The sequence below is a fragment of the Petromyzon marinus genome, chromosome 20, assembly GCF_048934315.1.
Source record: "Petromyzon marinus isolate PM22_M1 ecotype Great Lakes invasive population chromosome 20, UKy_Petmar_22M1.pri1.0, whole genome shotgun sequence".
NCBI lineage: Eukaryota > Metazoa > Chordata > Hyperoartia > Petromyzontiformes > Petromyzontidae > Petromyzon > Petromyzon marinus.
Window position 1 is genome coordinate 12,143,370 of NC_133686.1, and position 19,137 is coordinate 12,162,506.

The 19,137-nt window shown below is 44.3% G+C and overlaps 1 protein-coding gene across 2 annotated transcripts in view; it reads left to right on the forward strand.

The window, feature by feature from the left end:
• Positions 1 to 19,137, forward strand: part of LOC116944091 (rhophilin-2-like) — a 62,250-nt gene that overhangs the window by 30,927 nt on the left and 12,186 nt on the right. For both annotated transcript variants that reach the window (XM_032957503.2, XM_032957505.2), the window contains 3 exons: positions 3,812 to 3,931; positions 5,402 to 5,596; positions 7,186 to 7,262. In XM_032957503.2, coding sequence (XP_032813394.2) covers positions 3,812 to 3,931; positions 5,402 to 5,596; positions 7,186 to 7,262 — 392 coding nt within the window. The remainder of the gene's footprint in view (positions 1 to 3,811; positions 3,932 to 5,401; positions 5,597 to 7,185; positions 7,263 to 19,137) is intronic.

Genomic DNA, 19,137 nt, shown 5'->3' on the forward strand with positions numbered 1-19,137 from the left:
GGGTGGATGTCTGGATGGCATCAGTTTCAAATTTCTCCATGAAAACATTCGCTATCACTGGTGATAAGGGGGGACCCATGGGGGTACCTTCATTTTGTTTGTAGAAAGTACCATTCCAGGTGAAGTATGTTTTGGTAAGGCAGTGCCTAACCAGGGTAGGTATATCAGGATTCAGTCCATGTTGGACTAAGGTGTCAGGTACAGGAACCTTGGTGAACAGAGAAACTACATCAAAGCTGACGAGCAAATCATCTGGGGACAGTGAAATGCCCTTGATTAGAGAGACCAAGTGAGCTGAGTTACGTACTGCTGAGGTAGTCTTGCCCAGGAATGGAAGCAAGGTGTCGGCCAGAAAACGGGCCAGTTTGTAGGTAGGTGAACTGATTGTGGAAACGATGGGCCGAAGTGGAGTACCTTCTTTATGTACCTGCCACCTTAGCAATAATTTAAGACTTAGTCCAACATGGACTGAATCCTGATGTACCTTTCCCTGGTTAGGCACTGCCTTACCAACACTTACTTCACCTGGAATGGTACTTTCTACAAACAAAATGAAGGTACCCCCATGGGTTCCCGCTTATCACCAGTGATAGCGAATGTTTTCATGGAGAAATTTGAAACAGATGCCATCCAGACATCCATCCTACGTCCTTCCTTGTGGAAGAGATATGTAGACGACACTTTTGTCATTTGGCCACATGGCCTGCCAGCTTTGAACCAATTTCTCAACCACATCAATTCCATACACCCATCTATCAAATTCAGCATGGAAGTGGAGAAGGATGGTAAGCTACCTTTCCTGGATGTTTTGTTTGAGAAGAGACCTGACGGCTCGTTGGGACACTCTGTCTACAGGAAATCCACCCAAACAGATTCCTATCTGAAACCTGATTCCCACCACCATCCGGCACAGAAGAATTCCCTTATCAAAACACTACACCATACGGCCCACTTGCATTTCCGACCAACACCACCTAGCCAGTGAACTGGAACACGTACACCAGGCCCTCAAGATGAATGGGTACTCGGACCGCATTATTTGCAAAGTTGTTTCTCCAACTATGGAGAAACAACCCCCTGAGAAGCCAATAAAGACCATCATGTTACCATACATAGCAGGTGTTACCAAAAATATTTCCAAAATCTTAAACAAACACAAGATCCAGGTCCGATTCAATACAGTACACAAAATCGATGATCTAATCCCATCTGTGAAGGATGTCATTCCTGACATGAAATATCCTGGAGTTTACAAACTGAGTTGTACCTGCGGCAGCAGTTACATCGGGGAAACGAAACGACATGTCTCGGACTTTGTCCGCGAACACAAGGCAGATCTGAAACACGGCAGAACCAATACCTCTGCCGTCGCTGACTATTGTTATAACACTGTGGGCTCACATGATATTGTGTTTTCCGAGACCAAGGTACTCTGCAAACCTTCAGGCTACTATCAAAGGTTCGTTCATGAAGCCATCCAGATATATAAACATAGACATAACTTCAACTGAGAAGATGGATACAAATTGAGCAATCATTGGAAGGATGTTATTAACCAGGTAAAACCCTAACTTATTTATGGTTGTTGTCTATCATATCTGCCGGATACAGTCTATATTTCCAAGTTAACTTCGCCCCCGCATCCCCAGCTCTCTCGGCCTCCCACTTATAGCCCCGCCCACTTCCCCCCCCCACTTCTCCTCCTAGCGCTCATGCAGCGCTCCCCCTACCCCACACCCCCTTCTCTCTCTCTTCCCCCTTGCCCCTCCCCCCCTTTCTTACCTAAATAACCTCTTACCATGGCATCTCTCTCCCACTTAAGCAAAAAAATGTTCTTGCTGTGGTTTTCCCACTTGATGATGATTGCTTGTGTTGCAATCGAAACGTCGTGATTTATTTTATTTTATACCTATGTGACTTTACCGAAAGAACCAAAGAGTATGGATTCCTGCAGTCACGAAAGCTTCAAATCTAGATTCCCCTACCTGTCAATCCCTTATCAATGCCTACCTTTTTACAGACCAATTCAGACCTTATTGGTCACCCAATGCCCTTATAAATCTCAACGTTCATGCTACAAAGTCCCATCACAAGAGAGAAACACAAACAAATAGACAAACGAAATGTTGCTCATATTAAAACGGCTGTACGCCATACGGACCTGAACTCAATGTCCCTGTACAAGAATACGGATAAACCATATGGGTTGACAGGTATGCATGCCAGACAGCCGCAGAAGCGCATCTGAAAGCGTGCGATGGAGTGACCGTCTTTGTTCGATGGTTAGCCATTGTCATCAGTAATATTCCATCCACTGTGTTGTTCCTAAAACCTCTGATCAGTCACTTGTCCACATTTTCGCAGTGGCTTTTGTCTAACGATTGAACAAAGTCGGTCACTGCATTGCGCGTTTTCAGATGCGCAGCCATCTGGAACGCTCTTCCTTGTGATATTAGGAAGCCACTTCAGTGATGCCACTTTTAAATTTAGATTGAAAACTAATTTCTTAAGCACTGCTTTTTGTGTTTAGTTTGTTGTCCTTTCCCTCGCACCTCCGATTAGCATGGATGGCGACGTACTGTGCGAAAGACGTTGAACTTACATACGTAGAATGTCTGCCCTCTACAAGCCGGTGAGCCCAGACATTTAACTGTGTAAACTTTCAGAATAGGTTGAGGCCTTGTTTTTTATTTTCACAGGGACTATAACAGAGGTTAACTTTGAGTTCCTGCTTTTCTTTTATCCATGTAATTAATTCAGGGGTCACAGCGGGGGTTGAGCTGAAAGGGGAATCACTCTTAAAGGCAGAGTCTCAGGTCCAGCCTCTAGAACTATTTCAGCTTCTCTCCCACAACCACAGCCAGCATTTGACTGTAAGAATAAGTTGAATGAGTTGAGTTAAGCATGCTGCCCTTATCGCTGCAAACTCCTTGTTCATCGTAAAATGCAGTCTTTCTCTAGGTAGAAACTGTTGAGGTACAAGATGGAAAACTGTAATTTTTTATGCTCTTACAACTAAAAGGAAAGTTATATTACTAAACTGCATCACCATTAGTTGTTGTATAGGATATAACTAGCATGGGTATATTGTGTTGTAGCATTTGAATAACAGTAATGAGTAATTACCAAAGTGGATTTTTCCGCCATACATTTTACATCATTAATAAATTAATGAATGTTTTTTATTATTATTTATTAAACGAGATTAAGTGTCATGTGTTGATGGTCTCAGCCTGGCCACCAATGGTTGTGCAAAAAACAACACAATACAGTATGTTACACTTTGTTTTCCACTCAATTTTGCTAAATGCTAGAGTGACACGCGCAAAAAATACGCTTATAAAATGTATAGAATGAAAAATCTAACTCAATATGGACCTGGGGCGTAATTGTCACTCAGTGACTAAATCGTGTGTGTGTGAATGGGCGGCTGCTCGCTGACAGAACTTTCTCCAACAGTATGTTCAAGTGATATGGGGGATCTTTGCATGGGCGGGTGATTTTGGAGAGCAGTACTGCAGTGGTTAGCGCACTGCCTTATGGATCCTGTGAGTCCACTTCAACTCCTGTTCACAGGTTAAGTGATGTATATCTAAACCTATCCTGGGCCTCACCGAGGTCGACCAGTCTCAATTGAGTACCTAGCGCGGTGCATAAACATCACCACTATGGAGAGAAAGACGACCGGGCATGCTGCTGGCCACCCACCCCCTCGTGTGCCATGCCGGCCTTCATTGGTGCTCGCTAACAGCACTTGCCCGAAAAGTCTATAAAAAAGCTACACGGGGTTTCTTTGTCTTTGTGATTCCAGTGGGACCCACAGATGATGCTGACCTGCAGGAAAAGCTGCTCTCCCAGCTGCACGTGGAACAGCCGGAGTGGAGTTCTCCACTCACGCTACTCAGGGACAATGAGGAGCGCAGGAAACTTGGTAAAATGTCTCTTCTTAACCCTTTCCCATTCCGATGACGTACGCATACGTCATCAGTTTTTCTTCCGATGAGAATCGGAGGTAAAAGGCCATGCGGGAGGGCGTGTGGCACAGTCTGGCACGAGCTGTCATAGAGTGCGGTCGTGTCGCTACAGTTCTCTGCGGTGAGTACAGTGTCTTTAAAAGCAGTGGCGCTACGCCTCTCTAAATAAAATTTACGCCGAGCTGCTTGCGCGTTGCGAGATTCAGGGGTGAACGGGATACCCCACCCTGCAACTTGCAGATGTCTCAGAATGGGAAAGGGTTAACAACGGCCCCAAGATCATGACAACAACAATCTGTAACTATGGCATTTATATTACAGGCTAACAAAAAAAACACTTAAGATTTTTCATGGCCAATACAATGATTCATATTTGTTTTTTAGGTTGGGCCACCGAGTAGTTTTTTGCCAAAATTATTATTAAACCACCTGCTGACAAGGTTGTCACATTTAAAAAGTTAAACCTACTATAATCACCCAGGAATGTCTGTCCTTCACGCCACTCCACATCGACCAGCCCCCCTCAATAATATTCATGAGCAGGTGACATCCTCCAAATGGACACTCCCCACCCCTCCTCATTAATAATCATGAGTGGGTGACATCACTCCATATGGAGCACCCTCCCCCCTCATTAATAATCATGAGCAGGTGATGTCAGTCCACATCGAACAGCCCCCCTCATTAATAATCATGAGGTGACATCCTCCAAATGGACACCCCCCCCCATTCATAATAATTAGCGGCTGACGTCACTCCACATGGGGCTAAGGCGCCTCCTCCCCCCTCCTCGGCGTTAACTTACAACCCTCACTACAAAGGCAGAACCTTCACGTCACGCGATCTCCGTAACGCTATTGAGACATCAAAGTAAAAAGGACGTCATGATGAACAAGAGATTATAACCTTAAAATTAAATAGGTCTGTGTCACTACGCCATTACAAATTGCACACGCATGAATGCAATGAATATTACGTGGTCTGCTTTTCGCTTGCAAGTTTCAGATTTACTGCAATACACCCGTCCTTGGACGGGCAAAAAGCTAGTTATTTATACTTGCAAACATATTGATCAAATTCTCCTTGCTAAAGCAGGTGGTTTGAGACTTTCATTACTGATTTTAACATCAGCATGCGACGTTTTTCTCAAACTGCTTTGAAGTTTCATCGGGTCATGAACTCCGAAAACCAGAATATACTTCTGCATATTTCAATGAACATAGGCTTCACACGACACCTTTGATTAGCACAGTTGTCTACATATAGTGTGAAATAAGTTCAACATACATACATAGAATATCTTCCCTTTCCAAAGCGAGAGTGAAAGAATTTCAACATACATAAGTACACACAGCACACATTCTCATATATTACTAAACACTACCTGCGTCGGTTTTGTTAAATCCATGACCGGCTTTCCACCACAGGCAAAGCTCACCTGCGCAAGGCGATAATGCAGCACGAGGAGGCGCTGCGTGTTCACAACTTCTGCAAGCCACTCCGTCGGCTGGACATCCTGCAGGAGGTGCTCGCCTTCGGCCACGAGCGCTCTCTCAGCAAATATTCTCTCGTCGACGAGGAAGACGACTTCTTTGTGCTCATTGACGTGCCCGACATCACCCGTGCGTATTTACACTTGCCATATTCGGAATGCAGTTCCCGCACCTACCCTCTGTGCATTTTTATTGGGCGGCAGGGTGGCGCAACATTCGTGCCTCGCAGCAAGAAGTTTCTGTGTTCGGTTCCTGACTCGGGCACCTTTCTGTGTGGAGTTTGAATGTTCTGCCCCTGTTCTGCAAGGGTTTCCACTTGGTTCTCTGGTTTTCTCCCATAGGAAAAATAAACATACAATGTAACTGATATTGGCCAAACATAACAATGCTGATAACTTACCTCAAAATTACTCTTATTGGGATTACACACAGCAGCAAAATCGCCCCCTACTATGGAAACTTAGCAGGACCCTGCTGAAAAAGATTACAGTTTGAGGTGTTTCTGGGTAAACATGCATAATAATACATACAAATAATTATTTGCGTTGCACAGCTCTTTTGTTGCTTTTCCAAATGCCTTGGTGTCTGCCAAATTTTGCAGCCACAGAAAATGTTCAATCATAATACACTGCAACACAACTAGAATTCATAAAACATCAAAGATGTGACCACACCTTATGACACTGTACACGCACAACAAATGGGTCTTAGATTGTGAAAAATAATTCCGATTGGTTTTTCTTAAAGTAGAAAAACTTATTGCAGAGGAAAATGGGGAATGTATAGTCAGTCACTTGCAGATTAGAAGAGGAAGGTCTTCAGGTCTTAAGCCCGTACTGGAAAAGCTAAATGGAGTCAGCAGTCTGGCAGGGAGTTACCGGCAGCAGGGGCAGTTGCAGAGAAAGAACAACCACCCATTGAGTTTGACATATCCTTGTCTCTTTACATATTAATACAGTGGCCACCCTATATCTGTTTAAAGTTGCTGTAACTTAATTGTATTTACACGATGATCAGTCTAAACATAATCTGCACAAACCAACTTACATTACAGGGAGTATATTATCTGATGTTGATTTATGTTTATCCACATTTTTATATGACACAGTTGTTTTTTCAGTGCTTTCTATTTGTTTCTTCGCTGCACTTGATTTTATTTGTTTTCCTTTTGCCATGTTGGTAACACAGATCACCCTTGCAAATGAGACTCATCCTGCTCTATTGCGTTCTCACCTGGTTAAACAAATTAAACTGAAGTAGCGGATCAGGGTGGGTGGGGGGGATTGACAAAAGGCTCGGTCACCGGATCAGAGTGCACATGGAGGAGGAGTAAAGTGGGATGAGAGAGCAGAGGTAGGAGCGTGTGTGTGGAGGGGGTAGTTGAGTGAATGAGAGCTCATATGCAAGATTGGATTTAGCGTCCGTTCAGACAAACTCCTTTTTATTTTCTAAGCACAGGTTTCTTGTTTGCTCAAATAGTTCAAACCTTAATACAAATTTATTTAAATATAGTTGTGCATTTCAATGAGGTAATAACTGCTTACCTCACTACAATATCAACGTGGCATGATTGCAAAACTTTTAAATGCCCAGTTGTGCACAATAACCATTCTTAACACTCGCATGGCAGGATATCTCAACGGAAGTAGGATATGTGAATGTGTAAAGAGAGAAAATAACATTTATTTGACTTGTGTTTTTTTTTGCTTTTTTCACAGCCAAGTCTCTGTATAAGGCGGAAATGAAGCCTCCAGATTTTTCCAAGATCAAAGTGATGGATTTTTTCCACGAGCTGGTAAGGGTTTTGTTCCATTGGAAATGAAGTATAGTAGTAAATGTATGAACGCAATGCATACCAATGTATATTTGCATTTATACATGTGTAGAGGAGTAAAATACATGGTGCGCACAGTTAACCAAGGCAAACTGAGGGCAAACAAGTCCACGTGTGCAACGTGAGGTTTGCACGGACAGACCGCCAGTTAAGGGACGAAGCAGGTGCAAACGGGGTCCACCGGTTGTGCACGTTGAGACCAGAGGTGTTGCCAGGGAGACGGGAGATAAGGGTTGATTGATGGGCCGACAGGCGCCGGCCTGGCGAAAGCTTAAAGAGACGCACAATAGGTCTCACATAATTAGCAGAGGGATATAAGGGTGTGTGCGGGAGCGGAGAGGGAGTTGTTGCCGGGGTCAAAGAGTGAAGACATCTCGCCGCTGCCGCTCCATCCGTCAACGGGACCTTAACCCTCACGCCGTCGCCGGGCAGTTGTTGGCTGATCCCCCCCGCCTGGAACAGACAGTTGAGCGGGTCTGGGGGAGCGTAGGTGAGGGCTGCGGTGGAGATGTAGAGTTGCTGTTTGCGGAGACGCTGTGCGCGGAGACGCTTGCGCAGAGTCACTGAGAGCAGAGTTGCCCAGTGCAGGATAAGTGAGGTGGAAGATAGATAAGAGTGGGGAGAAGTTAAACATAAGTGACCGGAAAGATAGTTACAGGAGTGCCTATAACTGGTCCAAGAAAAGGTGAATAAAGTGTAAGCAGGTGACTTTTTACAATGTGTCGGTGTGAGTAATTCTTGAAGACACTACACACGCGAGCTATCGAGATATAACATCACACTAAAGTGAGTGGTGATAATAACACAGTAAAGTTGTGATTTCTTGTAAACTAGCGGTAAGTACCCGGCATTGCCCGGGCGAAAAAGACACACACATCGACCTACACACACAGACATTGACCCACACACACACATATGGACTCACACACAGACATCGACTTTCTATACACACACATGGACGAACACACACACATGCACGTACACACACACAAAGAAATGGACTAAGATGCTCACATGGAGCCACACACACACATCGACTCACACAGACACATCGACTCATATGTACTTTGACAGACAAATATAAAGAAATGTACTATTTAAATTGTAAAATCTTAGATGTCCACGCACACACAAAACTCGCACACACATTGACTAACACACACACATCGACTGACACACATATCGACTCACGCACACACACATAGACTGACAGACACACGTGGACACACACAGACACGTCGACTCATACACACACATATCGACGCAGACACACACAATTATTTAAAATTGAAGTAACCTAATTCTTAAATATTAGTTGTGTACACACACCATAAAGATCCCCCGTATAGCCTGAACAGACTGTAGGGACAAGTGCTGTTAGCGAGCACCTATGAAGGCCGGAACGGTACACGAGGGGGTGGGTGGCCAGCACCACGCCCGACCGCCTTTGTCTCCCTAGTGGCAATGTTTGCACACCGCACCAGGTACTCATTTGAGGCTGAGTCGACCTAGGGGAGGCCCGGGACCGGTTCAGATAATCGTCACTGGTGTTGGCCGTGAGCGGGAATCGAACCCGGGTCGCCAGGTTCATAGCGCAGCGCGCTAACCGCTACACTATCGCTCCCCACACACACCATTCACACACTGACACACACAGCGACTTACACACACAAGTAGACCCACACATGGTGACAGACACGCACATGGACTCACACGCACACAAGGACTTAGACAATGAAAAGGATATTAATATTGACCAAGTAAATTTTGAAATCTTAGTTGTCAGCACACAAACATTATGAATGTAATATTTGCAAGGTGATTCTTTAAAATGACAGTTTCTGTCAACGTTAGTTGACACAATAATGAGAATATTATTAATGACCTAGGTATTGAAATAATGTTAGTTGTGAGCACACAAAAATCTATGTTTTTATATTTTGAAGGAGATTATTAAAATAACAGGATTATATTTACGTGCGTTTAGTAAAAGAAGGAAGAGAAAAAGTTAGTTGTTTGCACACAAACAGTATAAGTGTAATATTATCAAGGTGGTTATAGAAAAAAGTTTTCTATGAAGGTGAGCTGATAAAAATAATGACAAAGTGATTGTTAAAAGATTAGTTGTGAGCAGGCAAACAAAAACAGTAGTCTGCACACAAACATAGTTAATGTAATATTATGAAGGTGATTATAACAAAAACTGGGTTTCTAGCAAGGTGAGGTTAGGGAAAGAAGCAAGGAAATGATACGTAACATTGCCATGGTGGGGCCTAGTCCCGTGCAGAGCCCCCGACCTCGCCTAGAGTGCGTAGCTGGCCGAGGTGTCACCTTGGCAGGCTGGGGGCTGGGCCGCTCCCCCCGGCCGCGCTACAATAATATTATCTAAGCGCTATAATATCTAGGGGCTCTATAGTAGTAATAACAGGATGCATTGGGGTGGGGGGAAGAGGACATCACACTGAAGAAACAACCTCAGCGTTTCGTGTGTTTTAGTTCCATGTTTAACCGAATGAAAATGTGTGCCAATCGTGTGTGCGTTGCTAGTGGCAACCGCTGACAACAGTGCAAAGTTTAATGTTAGAAATGCTTATAATACTAATGTGTGTGACTTACGTTGCAGAGTGTGCAGGCGAATAAAAAAGGCCGCACACCTCCGGTGATGGCGCGTGTGGGTTGCTAGAGGCTAACCGTGATGAGCGTTGTGCGCATGTGCAGTTTGCTGCGTTGTCCCGACCCGAGCGGTGAAAGGAAATAAATAAATATAAGTGCAGCTAACTAACTAAATAAATATAGAAAATCGCAAAAAAGCGTTATTTTAACTAATTTCAAGGTGACGGACGGGAAAAGGAAATAGAGCTTGCCCACTGCGGGGATTACGGAGTGGTACCTGGCTATTTTTTCTTTATGAAAACCCCACCGTTTGAGAGCCAAATTCCTCGCAAGCGCGCGTACGCAGACAGACGGACAGACAAACAGACAAAAATTTAATTTTATAGGTAAGACGAGCGGGAAGTACCCAGCGTTGCCCGGGCGAAAAAGACACACACACATCGACTTAGACACACACACAGACATCGACCCACACACACAAACACATTGACTTATACAGATATGGACTCACACACATGAACTTACACACACAAATCGATGTACACACATACAGCGACTCGCACACATATGTAGACTCTCACACACATCGACCTAATCACACACATGGACTTACACACATATCGACTAAGAGACACACACACATGGACTTACACATACACACACACATGGACTCACACACACATACATAGACTTACACACACATTGGCTTACCCACACATACACATATGGACTCACACACACACACATGGACTTTAGATACACACATATCGACTCGCACACATTGACTTATACACATATGGACTAACACACACAACGACTCTCACACACATAAACTTACAGAGCAATACCCGATGATGCCACAGCTAGAGAAATTTTCTCTCTCTGGCGAGCCTTAGCAAGGAGCAGTTTGAAAAAAGGTCTTCTCAGTCATGGCAGGTGCATCAAGGAAAAAAAAGACTCGATTTGTAGTCTCAATGTCTTCCAATATTTTCGCGTGGGCTTGTATTTGTGCATCCATCAGCTTTGATTAATTTTCCTAAATAAATTTAAGAAGCTGTACAGCATAATAGCATATTTAACATAGGATCTCTTGAGCAAGGGCATGTAGGTTGTCCCTGTAGGGTGTTGGTAATCCCATAGACGCGAGGTATTTTCCACCAATGGAGTGCAGTTTGTCCTGAAGGAGGATGAGGGCCTGTTTGAAGATGACATCAGAAAAGTTGACGTCGAGGTTTGTATTTTCTCATAGAGCTCCATGGAGGATGTCCTCACTCATGCCCTCTTTGTTTTTTTTGCCAGAGTCCCATGGGGTTAGATGGGCTGCAAACTTGAAGATTTATGCAGAAGACCAATGTCAGTTGGAAAGGGGACTGACCAACAGAAGCTTCTGTCATAGCTTTATGAAGATGGTGATCATGCGCAAGAATTGCACGAAGATTGCAAGCTTCCCTGTATGTTTGACAGACAACTCCTTCCACTGTTCAGAGGTCTTGGAAAGATTTGTGCCCTTTGGCAACATGGCGAAGCATTGGGAGAAAGTAGCACTGCTCATTGTTGGGATGAACTGTGTAGACTCGTCCTAAGGCATCAGATTCACCGTCAGCAGCACGTCGCTGACATTTTTGTTATCATTCTATGTATAGTAGGAGGGAACTTAATGGAAGAGCAGGTTGGCAGCAAATGGGTCACTTGAGCACAAAACAAAGAACGCCTTAAGGGTGGTATCTTGTGGAGCCAGGGCCTGTTGTTGGGCATTTCCTTTGGTGACGTAGATGCGTTGACCATTTTGGAGGTGAAGTGCCAAATGGACGACTGTGGGGAAACGGTCATGGTTGGGGAAGCCAAGAATTCAGCAAATGGCCTCATTGCTGCTGATGTATGTTCCTTGGGAAAAAGTTTGAGCTCATGCACACTTTGCCCCTCTGTTTTGTAAGGCAAAGACAGCCATGTCAGAGCCTTTGTTGATGTATTGGCAAAACATATTTGATGGCTTTTTTTAGAATAGCAGAATTTCACATTAAAGTGGGCCTGGAAGATCTTGCACAGAAGAGGGCAGTAGGGAACGATCCACCGGTTGTGAACCTTAATTAGCGAGTTAGTGGCAGGTCTAAGCGTTGTTTGAAATCCACCATGCTCAGTATTTCTGTGACGATATAGAGGATAGCCATCATGGGCCGACTGAGTGTCTTTCAAGTAGTTCCGTGGATACCTCTTGGTACACCTGTGGTCTTGCATGCATGGTGCACCTGTGGTCTTGCATGCATAGTGCATTTGGATAGAACTGGCCACATGGGCCATGGACCATTTGGTTGCAGACCACATAGAAAAAGGGCAGGGTGTTGATGGGGGTGAGGTAGCTCAGCACTGATAAATGTGTCAATGTGACTTGCATGAATTGTTTCCCTCATCCGTAGCGAAATGTGAGCATGAGGAAGACGACGTTTTTGCCACCCAATGGTGTCCAAGTTACTGCTTGACTATCCAAAGACGCCACCTTCGTTGGTCGTAATAAGCATCAAGAGGTCATAAACTTTGAGTTTTAAGACCCTCGCTAAGATGTCATGTCTGTCTGGTGGCTTTTGGTTTGGATAAAGGTAAACCTCGATCTCCTTTCATTTGGGATTGCAAGTGAATGTGATGAAGAGATAGGGCGTGGCATATTGGCTGATGTATGTCATAGCATTCTGAGTCTTCTCATGCATGTATCTTGCTGGAGCTGTGAAGGATGAAGGCAAAATAACTAATCAGCCCACATTGTGACCATTTGCATCTCCTTCGGGATTGATGGCATCCCAGAGATGAGCATACTGTTCACACGCAGGCGGTTTTGATTCAGTTGAATGTAAAGAAGGCGCTCACTCTCTATGTCGGCATACTCATCGACAACATACTGGTGAAATAGGTTGGCACACCATAATGTGGTTTCCTCCTCTGTCCATGATCACGAAGGAATTTACATTTTTTAGAGGGGACAGTTTTGTGAGGATGTCTTTGTCCTGCAGCTTTGTAATTGGAGGAATGTTGACGTGGTACCCATCTTGGCCTTGCAAAAGGAAAATGTGTTATTGTAGGGCATCGTATGCTCTGTTACTGTCAGGAAATCGTGCGATGGTGTTTTCTTGGTATGGAAGAACAATGTCTCTCTTACAATGTTCCTCACCCACCGTAAGAAAGCAAGGTCAACAATATTTGGGGCACCTCCCTGCGTGCTCCCTGCTTTGGTGGAAAGTAAAGGTGCGGTACGGCAAAATTTAAATGCGTGACGTTCCCACGAACGTAACAAAATGATAGACGAAATGCAATGGGCTATAGCTAAGAAAGTCCAACGTATTTAGCAGTATAACATAGTAATCAGCATGGCAGTACTACGTATCAGTAAATTGTGTGACGTGAGCATTTGAAACAATAGAAATGATTTTAAGAAATAAGCTGAAATAAGTCTACATTATAGAGCAGCAGTATGCGCGCATGTAAGTTGAGAAGGTGGCTACAGACTACATTATAGACTGCCAGTACGCTGACTCAATGACATAAGCATTGCTACAGTCGACATAATAAGCTGGCAATATGGTCAGCAGCTGAAAAAGCAGGATACAGTCTACATGAAAGGCTGGCAGTACACTGAGTGAGGTAAAGGAGCAGGCAACTGATTATAGACTGGCATACACTCATAATAGGCAAAAGCTAAATTATCAGTGTAGATAATAGAGTGCCAGTGCACTGACGTTAATTAATCAGCAGGCAGCAGGACACAGCACAGACTGGCAGTACACCGTCGCAGCGTCATAAAACACACCTAAAAAAAGCAAATATTTTGCAAGCTAATAATGAAAAATTAGTTATCTGCACACAAACATTATTATTGTAATATTTGCTAACATATTGCATAATAGTAAACAATGAACCTGAGTTCTCAGCGAAAGATTCAATAAAATTGTACTTTACATTGCCGTGGTGAGGCCTAGTCCCGTGCAGAGCCCGCGGCCTCGCCTAGATTGCCCAGCCGGAGGAGGCGACACATTGCCAGGCTGGGAGCTAGGCCGCTCTCCCCACCTGTTCTGCAATAATGCTATGTAAGTGCTATAATATTAATATCTACGGACTTTATATCAGTAACTGCATGCATTGGGGTGGGGGGGGAGGACATAAGACTGAAGAATGAACCTCAGCGTTGTGTGTATATTTTTTAAAGCATTGTTAACGCGAATGAAATTTTTTAGCGATCATGTGTGCGTTGCTAAGGGCAACTCCTGTCAGCATTTCACGCATGCGCAATTGCGTGCTTTGTCCCGCGGTGGGCAAAACTAAATAAATAAAAGAGAAATCGCACAAAACCGCAATTTTTATTAATTTAAAGGTGTCGGACAGGAAAACGGCATAGCGCTTGCCCACCACGGGGCTTATGGCGTGCTGCCTGGCAATTCTTTTTTACGTAAACCCCACCGTTTGGGAGCCAAATCCCTCGCAAAGCGCGCGTGCGCAGACGGACCAAGAATGACGTTTATAGGTTCGACTAGCGGTAAGTACCTGGCGTTGCTCGGGCGAAAAAGACAGACACACAGACATCGACTTTAGACACACAGACATGGAGTTGCACACAAAGATAAAGATCCCCCATATAGCCTTAACAGACTCGCTGTGAGCGAGCACCTATGAAGGCCGGAACGGTGCACGAGGGGGTGGGTGGCCAGCACCACGCCCGACCGCCTTTGTCTCCCCAGTGGCAATGTTTACACTGCACCAGGTACTCGTTTGAGGCTGAGTCGACCTAGGGGAGGCCCAGGACCGGTTCAGATATTCGTCACTGGTGTTGACCGTGAGCGGGAATCGAACCCGGGTCGCCAGGTTCATAGCGCAGCGCGCTAACCGCTACACTACCGCTCCCTAAATAGACTCACACACAGATGGACCTACACACACACATGAACTTACACACATATCGACGCACACACACACATGGACACTCACACACACACATTGCCGTACACACATCCACTGACACACACAAGCGCACACACATGGACTCACACACGCACATAGAGCCACACACACATGGACTTACACACACATGCACACATGGACCTACACACGCGCAAAGAAATGGACTTACGCTGACTCACATGGAGCCACGCACACACAGCTACACTCACTCATACGCTGACTCACATAATACACTCACCCACACAGCCACTGACCCATTCACTCATCATACACTCACACTACCACTGACTCACACATCATACACTGGGAGTGTCATGCTGCCAGCTATGGCTGCTAGTTTGGTCGTACATGTTATTGATATCGTTTATTGTTAAGTGAGAATCACAGTTCCTATGATTACTGTTGTTACATTGTTTTTTAAGCTTTTTTATTTAGAAAACATGGTTAATCTATCTTATGGTTGGTATTGTTTGACTTGCATCACACTGGGACTTGAGCACACAGCGTTGTAATACATTTTTTTTAAAGATTTGCTGGTTTATCTTCTTTGGTTCTTTCGGTAAAGTCACGTAGAATGAGAATAAAATAATAAATTGATAAAATAAAATAACACAATAATATTCTCACGACGTTTCGGCCACAACACAAGCGGCCTTCATCAGGTGAAGGGGGCGAGACTGTCTGGTAGGACAGCGCTGGAGTGAGAGAGCCACGTTCAGATCACGGCTTTTAAGCTGTGTGAGAGGAACAAAGAGCCTTGACAAAGGAATTAGCATAAAATTTAGCATTGAAATGGCTGAATGATTAGCTTGTGACTGGTCACAGAAATAGCTATGTTAAAAGTTAAAGCATACACATCCGCAGAGGCACCCATTGTTAAAAGAAATTAGCATAGAATTTAGCATTGAAATAGCTAAGTTAAGGCATACACATCCGCAGAGGCACCCCTTGACAATGGAATTAGCATAGAATTTAGCATTGAAATAGCTGAGTGATTCGCTTGTAACTGCTACAGAAATAGCTACGTTGAAGTCAGAGCATACACATTCACCGAGGCACTTAGTACAAATCAAACAGGAGAATTTAGCATTGAAATAACTAGGCGAATTTAGCATTGAAATAACTGAGTGATTTGCTAGTGACTGGTCACAGAAATGACTACACATCTGAGCTATTCACAGTACTATATAGTGAACCAATAAAAACTAAAATATAAATTACCTTCATGTTATCAATAAACTCTATATTCTCCAATCAGCTAAGCTACCAACAATAAGTTGTTATATATCACAATGCTATATGGCGAAAAAATGGGTGGATTCTTACCCTCAAATTTCCGCACCACGGATAGCTACGGGCCCCGTTCAGACGGACGAGTTCGTCCATGGTCGGAACAGAGGAGGGGGAGAGAGACAGCTGCGAGGCCCTAGTATACTCCATGTTGTAAACCATACCATTAACCGTGGTGTGAGAGGTATTAAGAGGCAATGCTGGCAAAAGAGCTGCGGTCTGAAGGTCATCGTAAAAATACAATTAATTAAGAACAGAAATGATTTAACACATCTTTCCAGTGGTTACTAAGCCTGAATCCATCTTCTCGGTTGAAATTGTCTCTGTGCTTGTATATGTGAATGGCCTCATGAACGAATCTCTCATGGTAGCCGGTTGGTTTGCAAAGAACCTCCGTCTTGGAGAAGTCAATGTCATGTGAGCCCACTGAATTGTAACAGTGATCTGCCACGGCAGAGGAGTTCGTCCTACCGTGTTTCAAGTCTGCTTTATGTTCGCGGATGCGGTCCGAGTTATGTCTTTTGGTTTCTCCAATGTAGCTACTACCAAAGAGGCACTTTAGTTTGTAAACGCCCGGGTACTGTATGTCTGGAAGAGCATCTTTTACAGATGGAACTAAATCACGGATTTTGTGTACTGTGTTGAATCGGACCTGGATCTTGTGTTTATTCAGGATTTTGGAGATCTTTTTAGTGACCTCTGCAATGTAGGGTAAGGTGATGGTTTTGAGTGGCTCCACAAGAGGATCCTTCTTCATGACTGGAGTGATGGCTTTGCGGATTGTGTAGTCGGAGTAGCCATTAGCCCTGAGAGCCTGGTGTACGTGCTTGAGTTCACTGGTAATGTGTTCCTGGTCGGAAATGCATTGGGCTCTATGGTATAGAGTCTTGATGAGGGAGTTCTTCTGGGATGGATGGTGGTGGGAATCCGGTTTCAAGTAAGCATCTGTATGGGTAGCTTTCCTGTAGACAGAGTGGCTCATTGAACCATCATGTCTCCTTTTAATTAAGACATCCAAAAAGGGTAGTTTGCCATCTTTTTCGACCTCCATGGTAAATCTGATGGCTGGGTGTATGGAATTGATGTGGTCGCGGAATTGGTCTAGAGCAGGCTGGCCATGTGGCCAGATGACAAAGGTGTCATCAACGTACCTCTTCCATAAGGTCGGGCGTAGAGTGGCAGTCTGGATGGCGTCAGTTTCAAAATTTTCCATGAATACGTTGGCTACAACCGGAGATAGGGGGGAGCCCATTGGGGTGCCCTCAGTTTGTTTGTAGAAAGTTCCATTCCAGGTGAAGTATGTGTTGGTTAAGCAATGTCTCACCAGGGGGGGTACATCAGTATGCAGTCCTTGATGAACCAGGTCTTCAATGATAGCGATGGTGTCAGGTACCGGGACTTTGGTGAACAAGGACACCACATCAAAACTGACAAGCAGGTCGTTTGGGGACAGGGAAATGTCTTTGATTGTCGATACCAGGTGAGTAGAATTTAGTACCGCAGAGGTGGTTTTTCCAGTGAAAGGTCGCAGTATATCAGCCAGAAAACGTGCCAGTTTGTAGGTGGGGGAGCTGATAGTAGAGACGATGGGACGAAGGGGTGTATCTTCTTTGTGTATCTTTGGAAGGCCATATAATCTTGGTGGTCTGGCAGCAGAGGGTTTCAACGAGAACTGTTTGATCTCATCAATTAATGCTGTTGAATCAGAGATAATTTTGTTCGTTTTGGTGACCAGGCTGTTGGTGGGATCTCTTTTTATTTTTGTATAGCTGCCATCGTTGAGTAGTTCTTGAATTTTGTTGTTATATTCTGTTTTGTCCATGATGACAGTGGCATTGCCTTTGTCGGCTGAGAGAACGACAATATCATCCCTCTTTTTTAATTGAGATAATTCAAAACGTTCGTCTTTGCTGATGTTGCTGGGTGGCAACTTAGCGTTTTTGAGGGTTGCAGCGATTTCAGATCTTGCTACGTCTGCAGAGATGCGACTCAAGCCCTTGAGTGCAACGTCGACATCTTGTGAATAAACACAAGATCCAGGTCCGATTCAACACAGTACACAAAATCCGTGATTTAGTTCCATCTGTAAAAGATGCTCTTCCAGACATACAGTACCCGGGCGTTTATAAACTAAAGTGCCTCTGTGGTAGTAGCTACATTGGAGAAACCAAAAGACATATCTCGGACCGCATCCGCGAACATAAAGCAGACTTGAAACACGGTAGGACGAACTCCTCTGCCGTGGCAGATCACTGTTACAATTCAGTGGGCTCACATGACATTGACTTCTCCAAGACGGAGGTTCTTTGCAAACCAACCGGCTACCATGAGAGATTCGTTCATGAGGCCATTCACATATACAAGCACAGAGACAATTTCAACCGAGAAGATGGATTCAGGCTTAGTAACCACTGGAAAGATGTGTTAAATCATTTCTGTTCTTAATTAATTGTATTTTTACGATGACCTTCAGACCGCAGCTCTTTTGCCAGCATTGCCTCTTAATACCTCTCACACCACGGTTAATGGTATGGTTTACAACATGGAGTATACTAGGGCCTCGCAGCTGTCCCTCCTCTGTTCCGACCATGGACGAACTCGTCCGTCTGAACGGGGCCCGTAGCTATCCGTGGTGCGGAAATTTGAGGGTAAGAATCCACCCATTTTTTCGCCATATAGCATTGTGATATATAACGACTTATTGTTGGTAGCTTAGCTGATTGGAGAATATAGAGTTTATTGATAACATGAAGGTAATTTATATTTTAGTTTTTATTGGTTCACTATATAGTACTGTGAATAGCTCAGATGTGTAGTCATTTCTGTGACCAGTCACTAGCAAATCACTCAGTTATTTCAATGCTAAATTCGCCTAGTTATTTCAATGCTAAATTCTCCTGTTTGATTTGTACTAAGTGCCTCGGTGAATGTGTATGCTCTGACTTCAACGTAGCTATTTCTGTAGCAGTTACAAGCGAATCACTCAGCTATT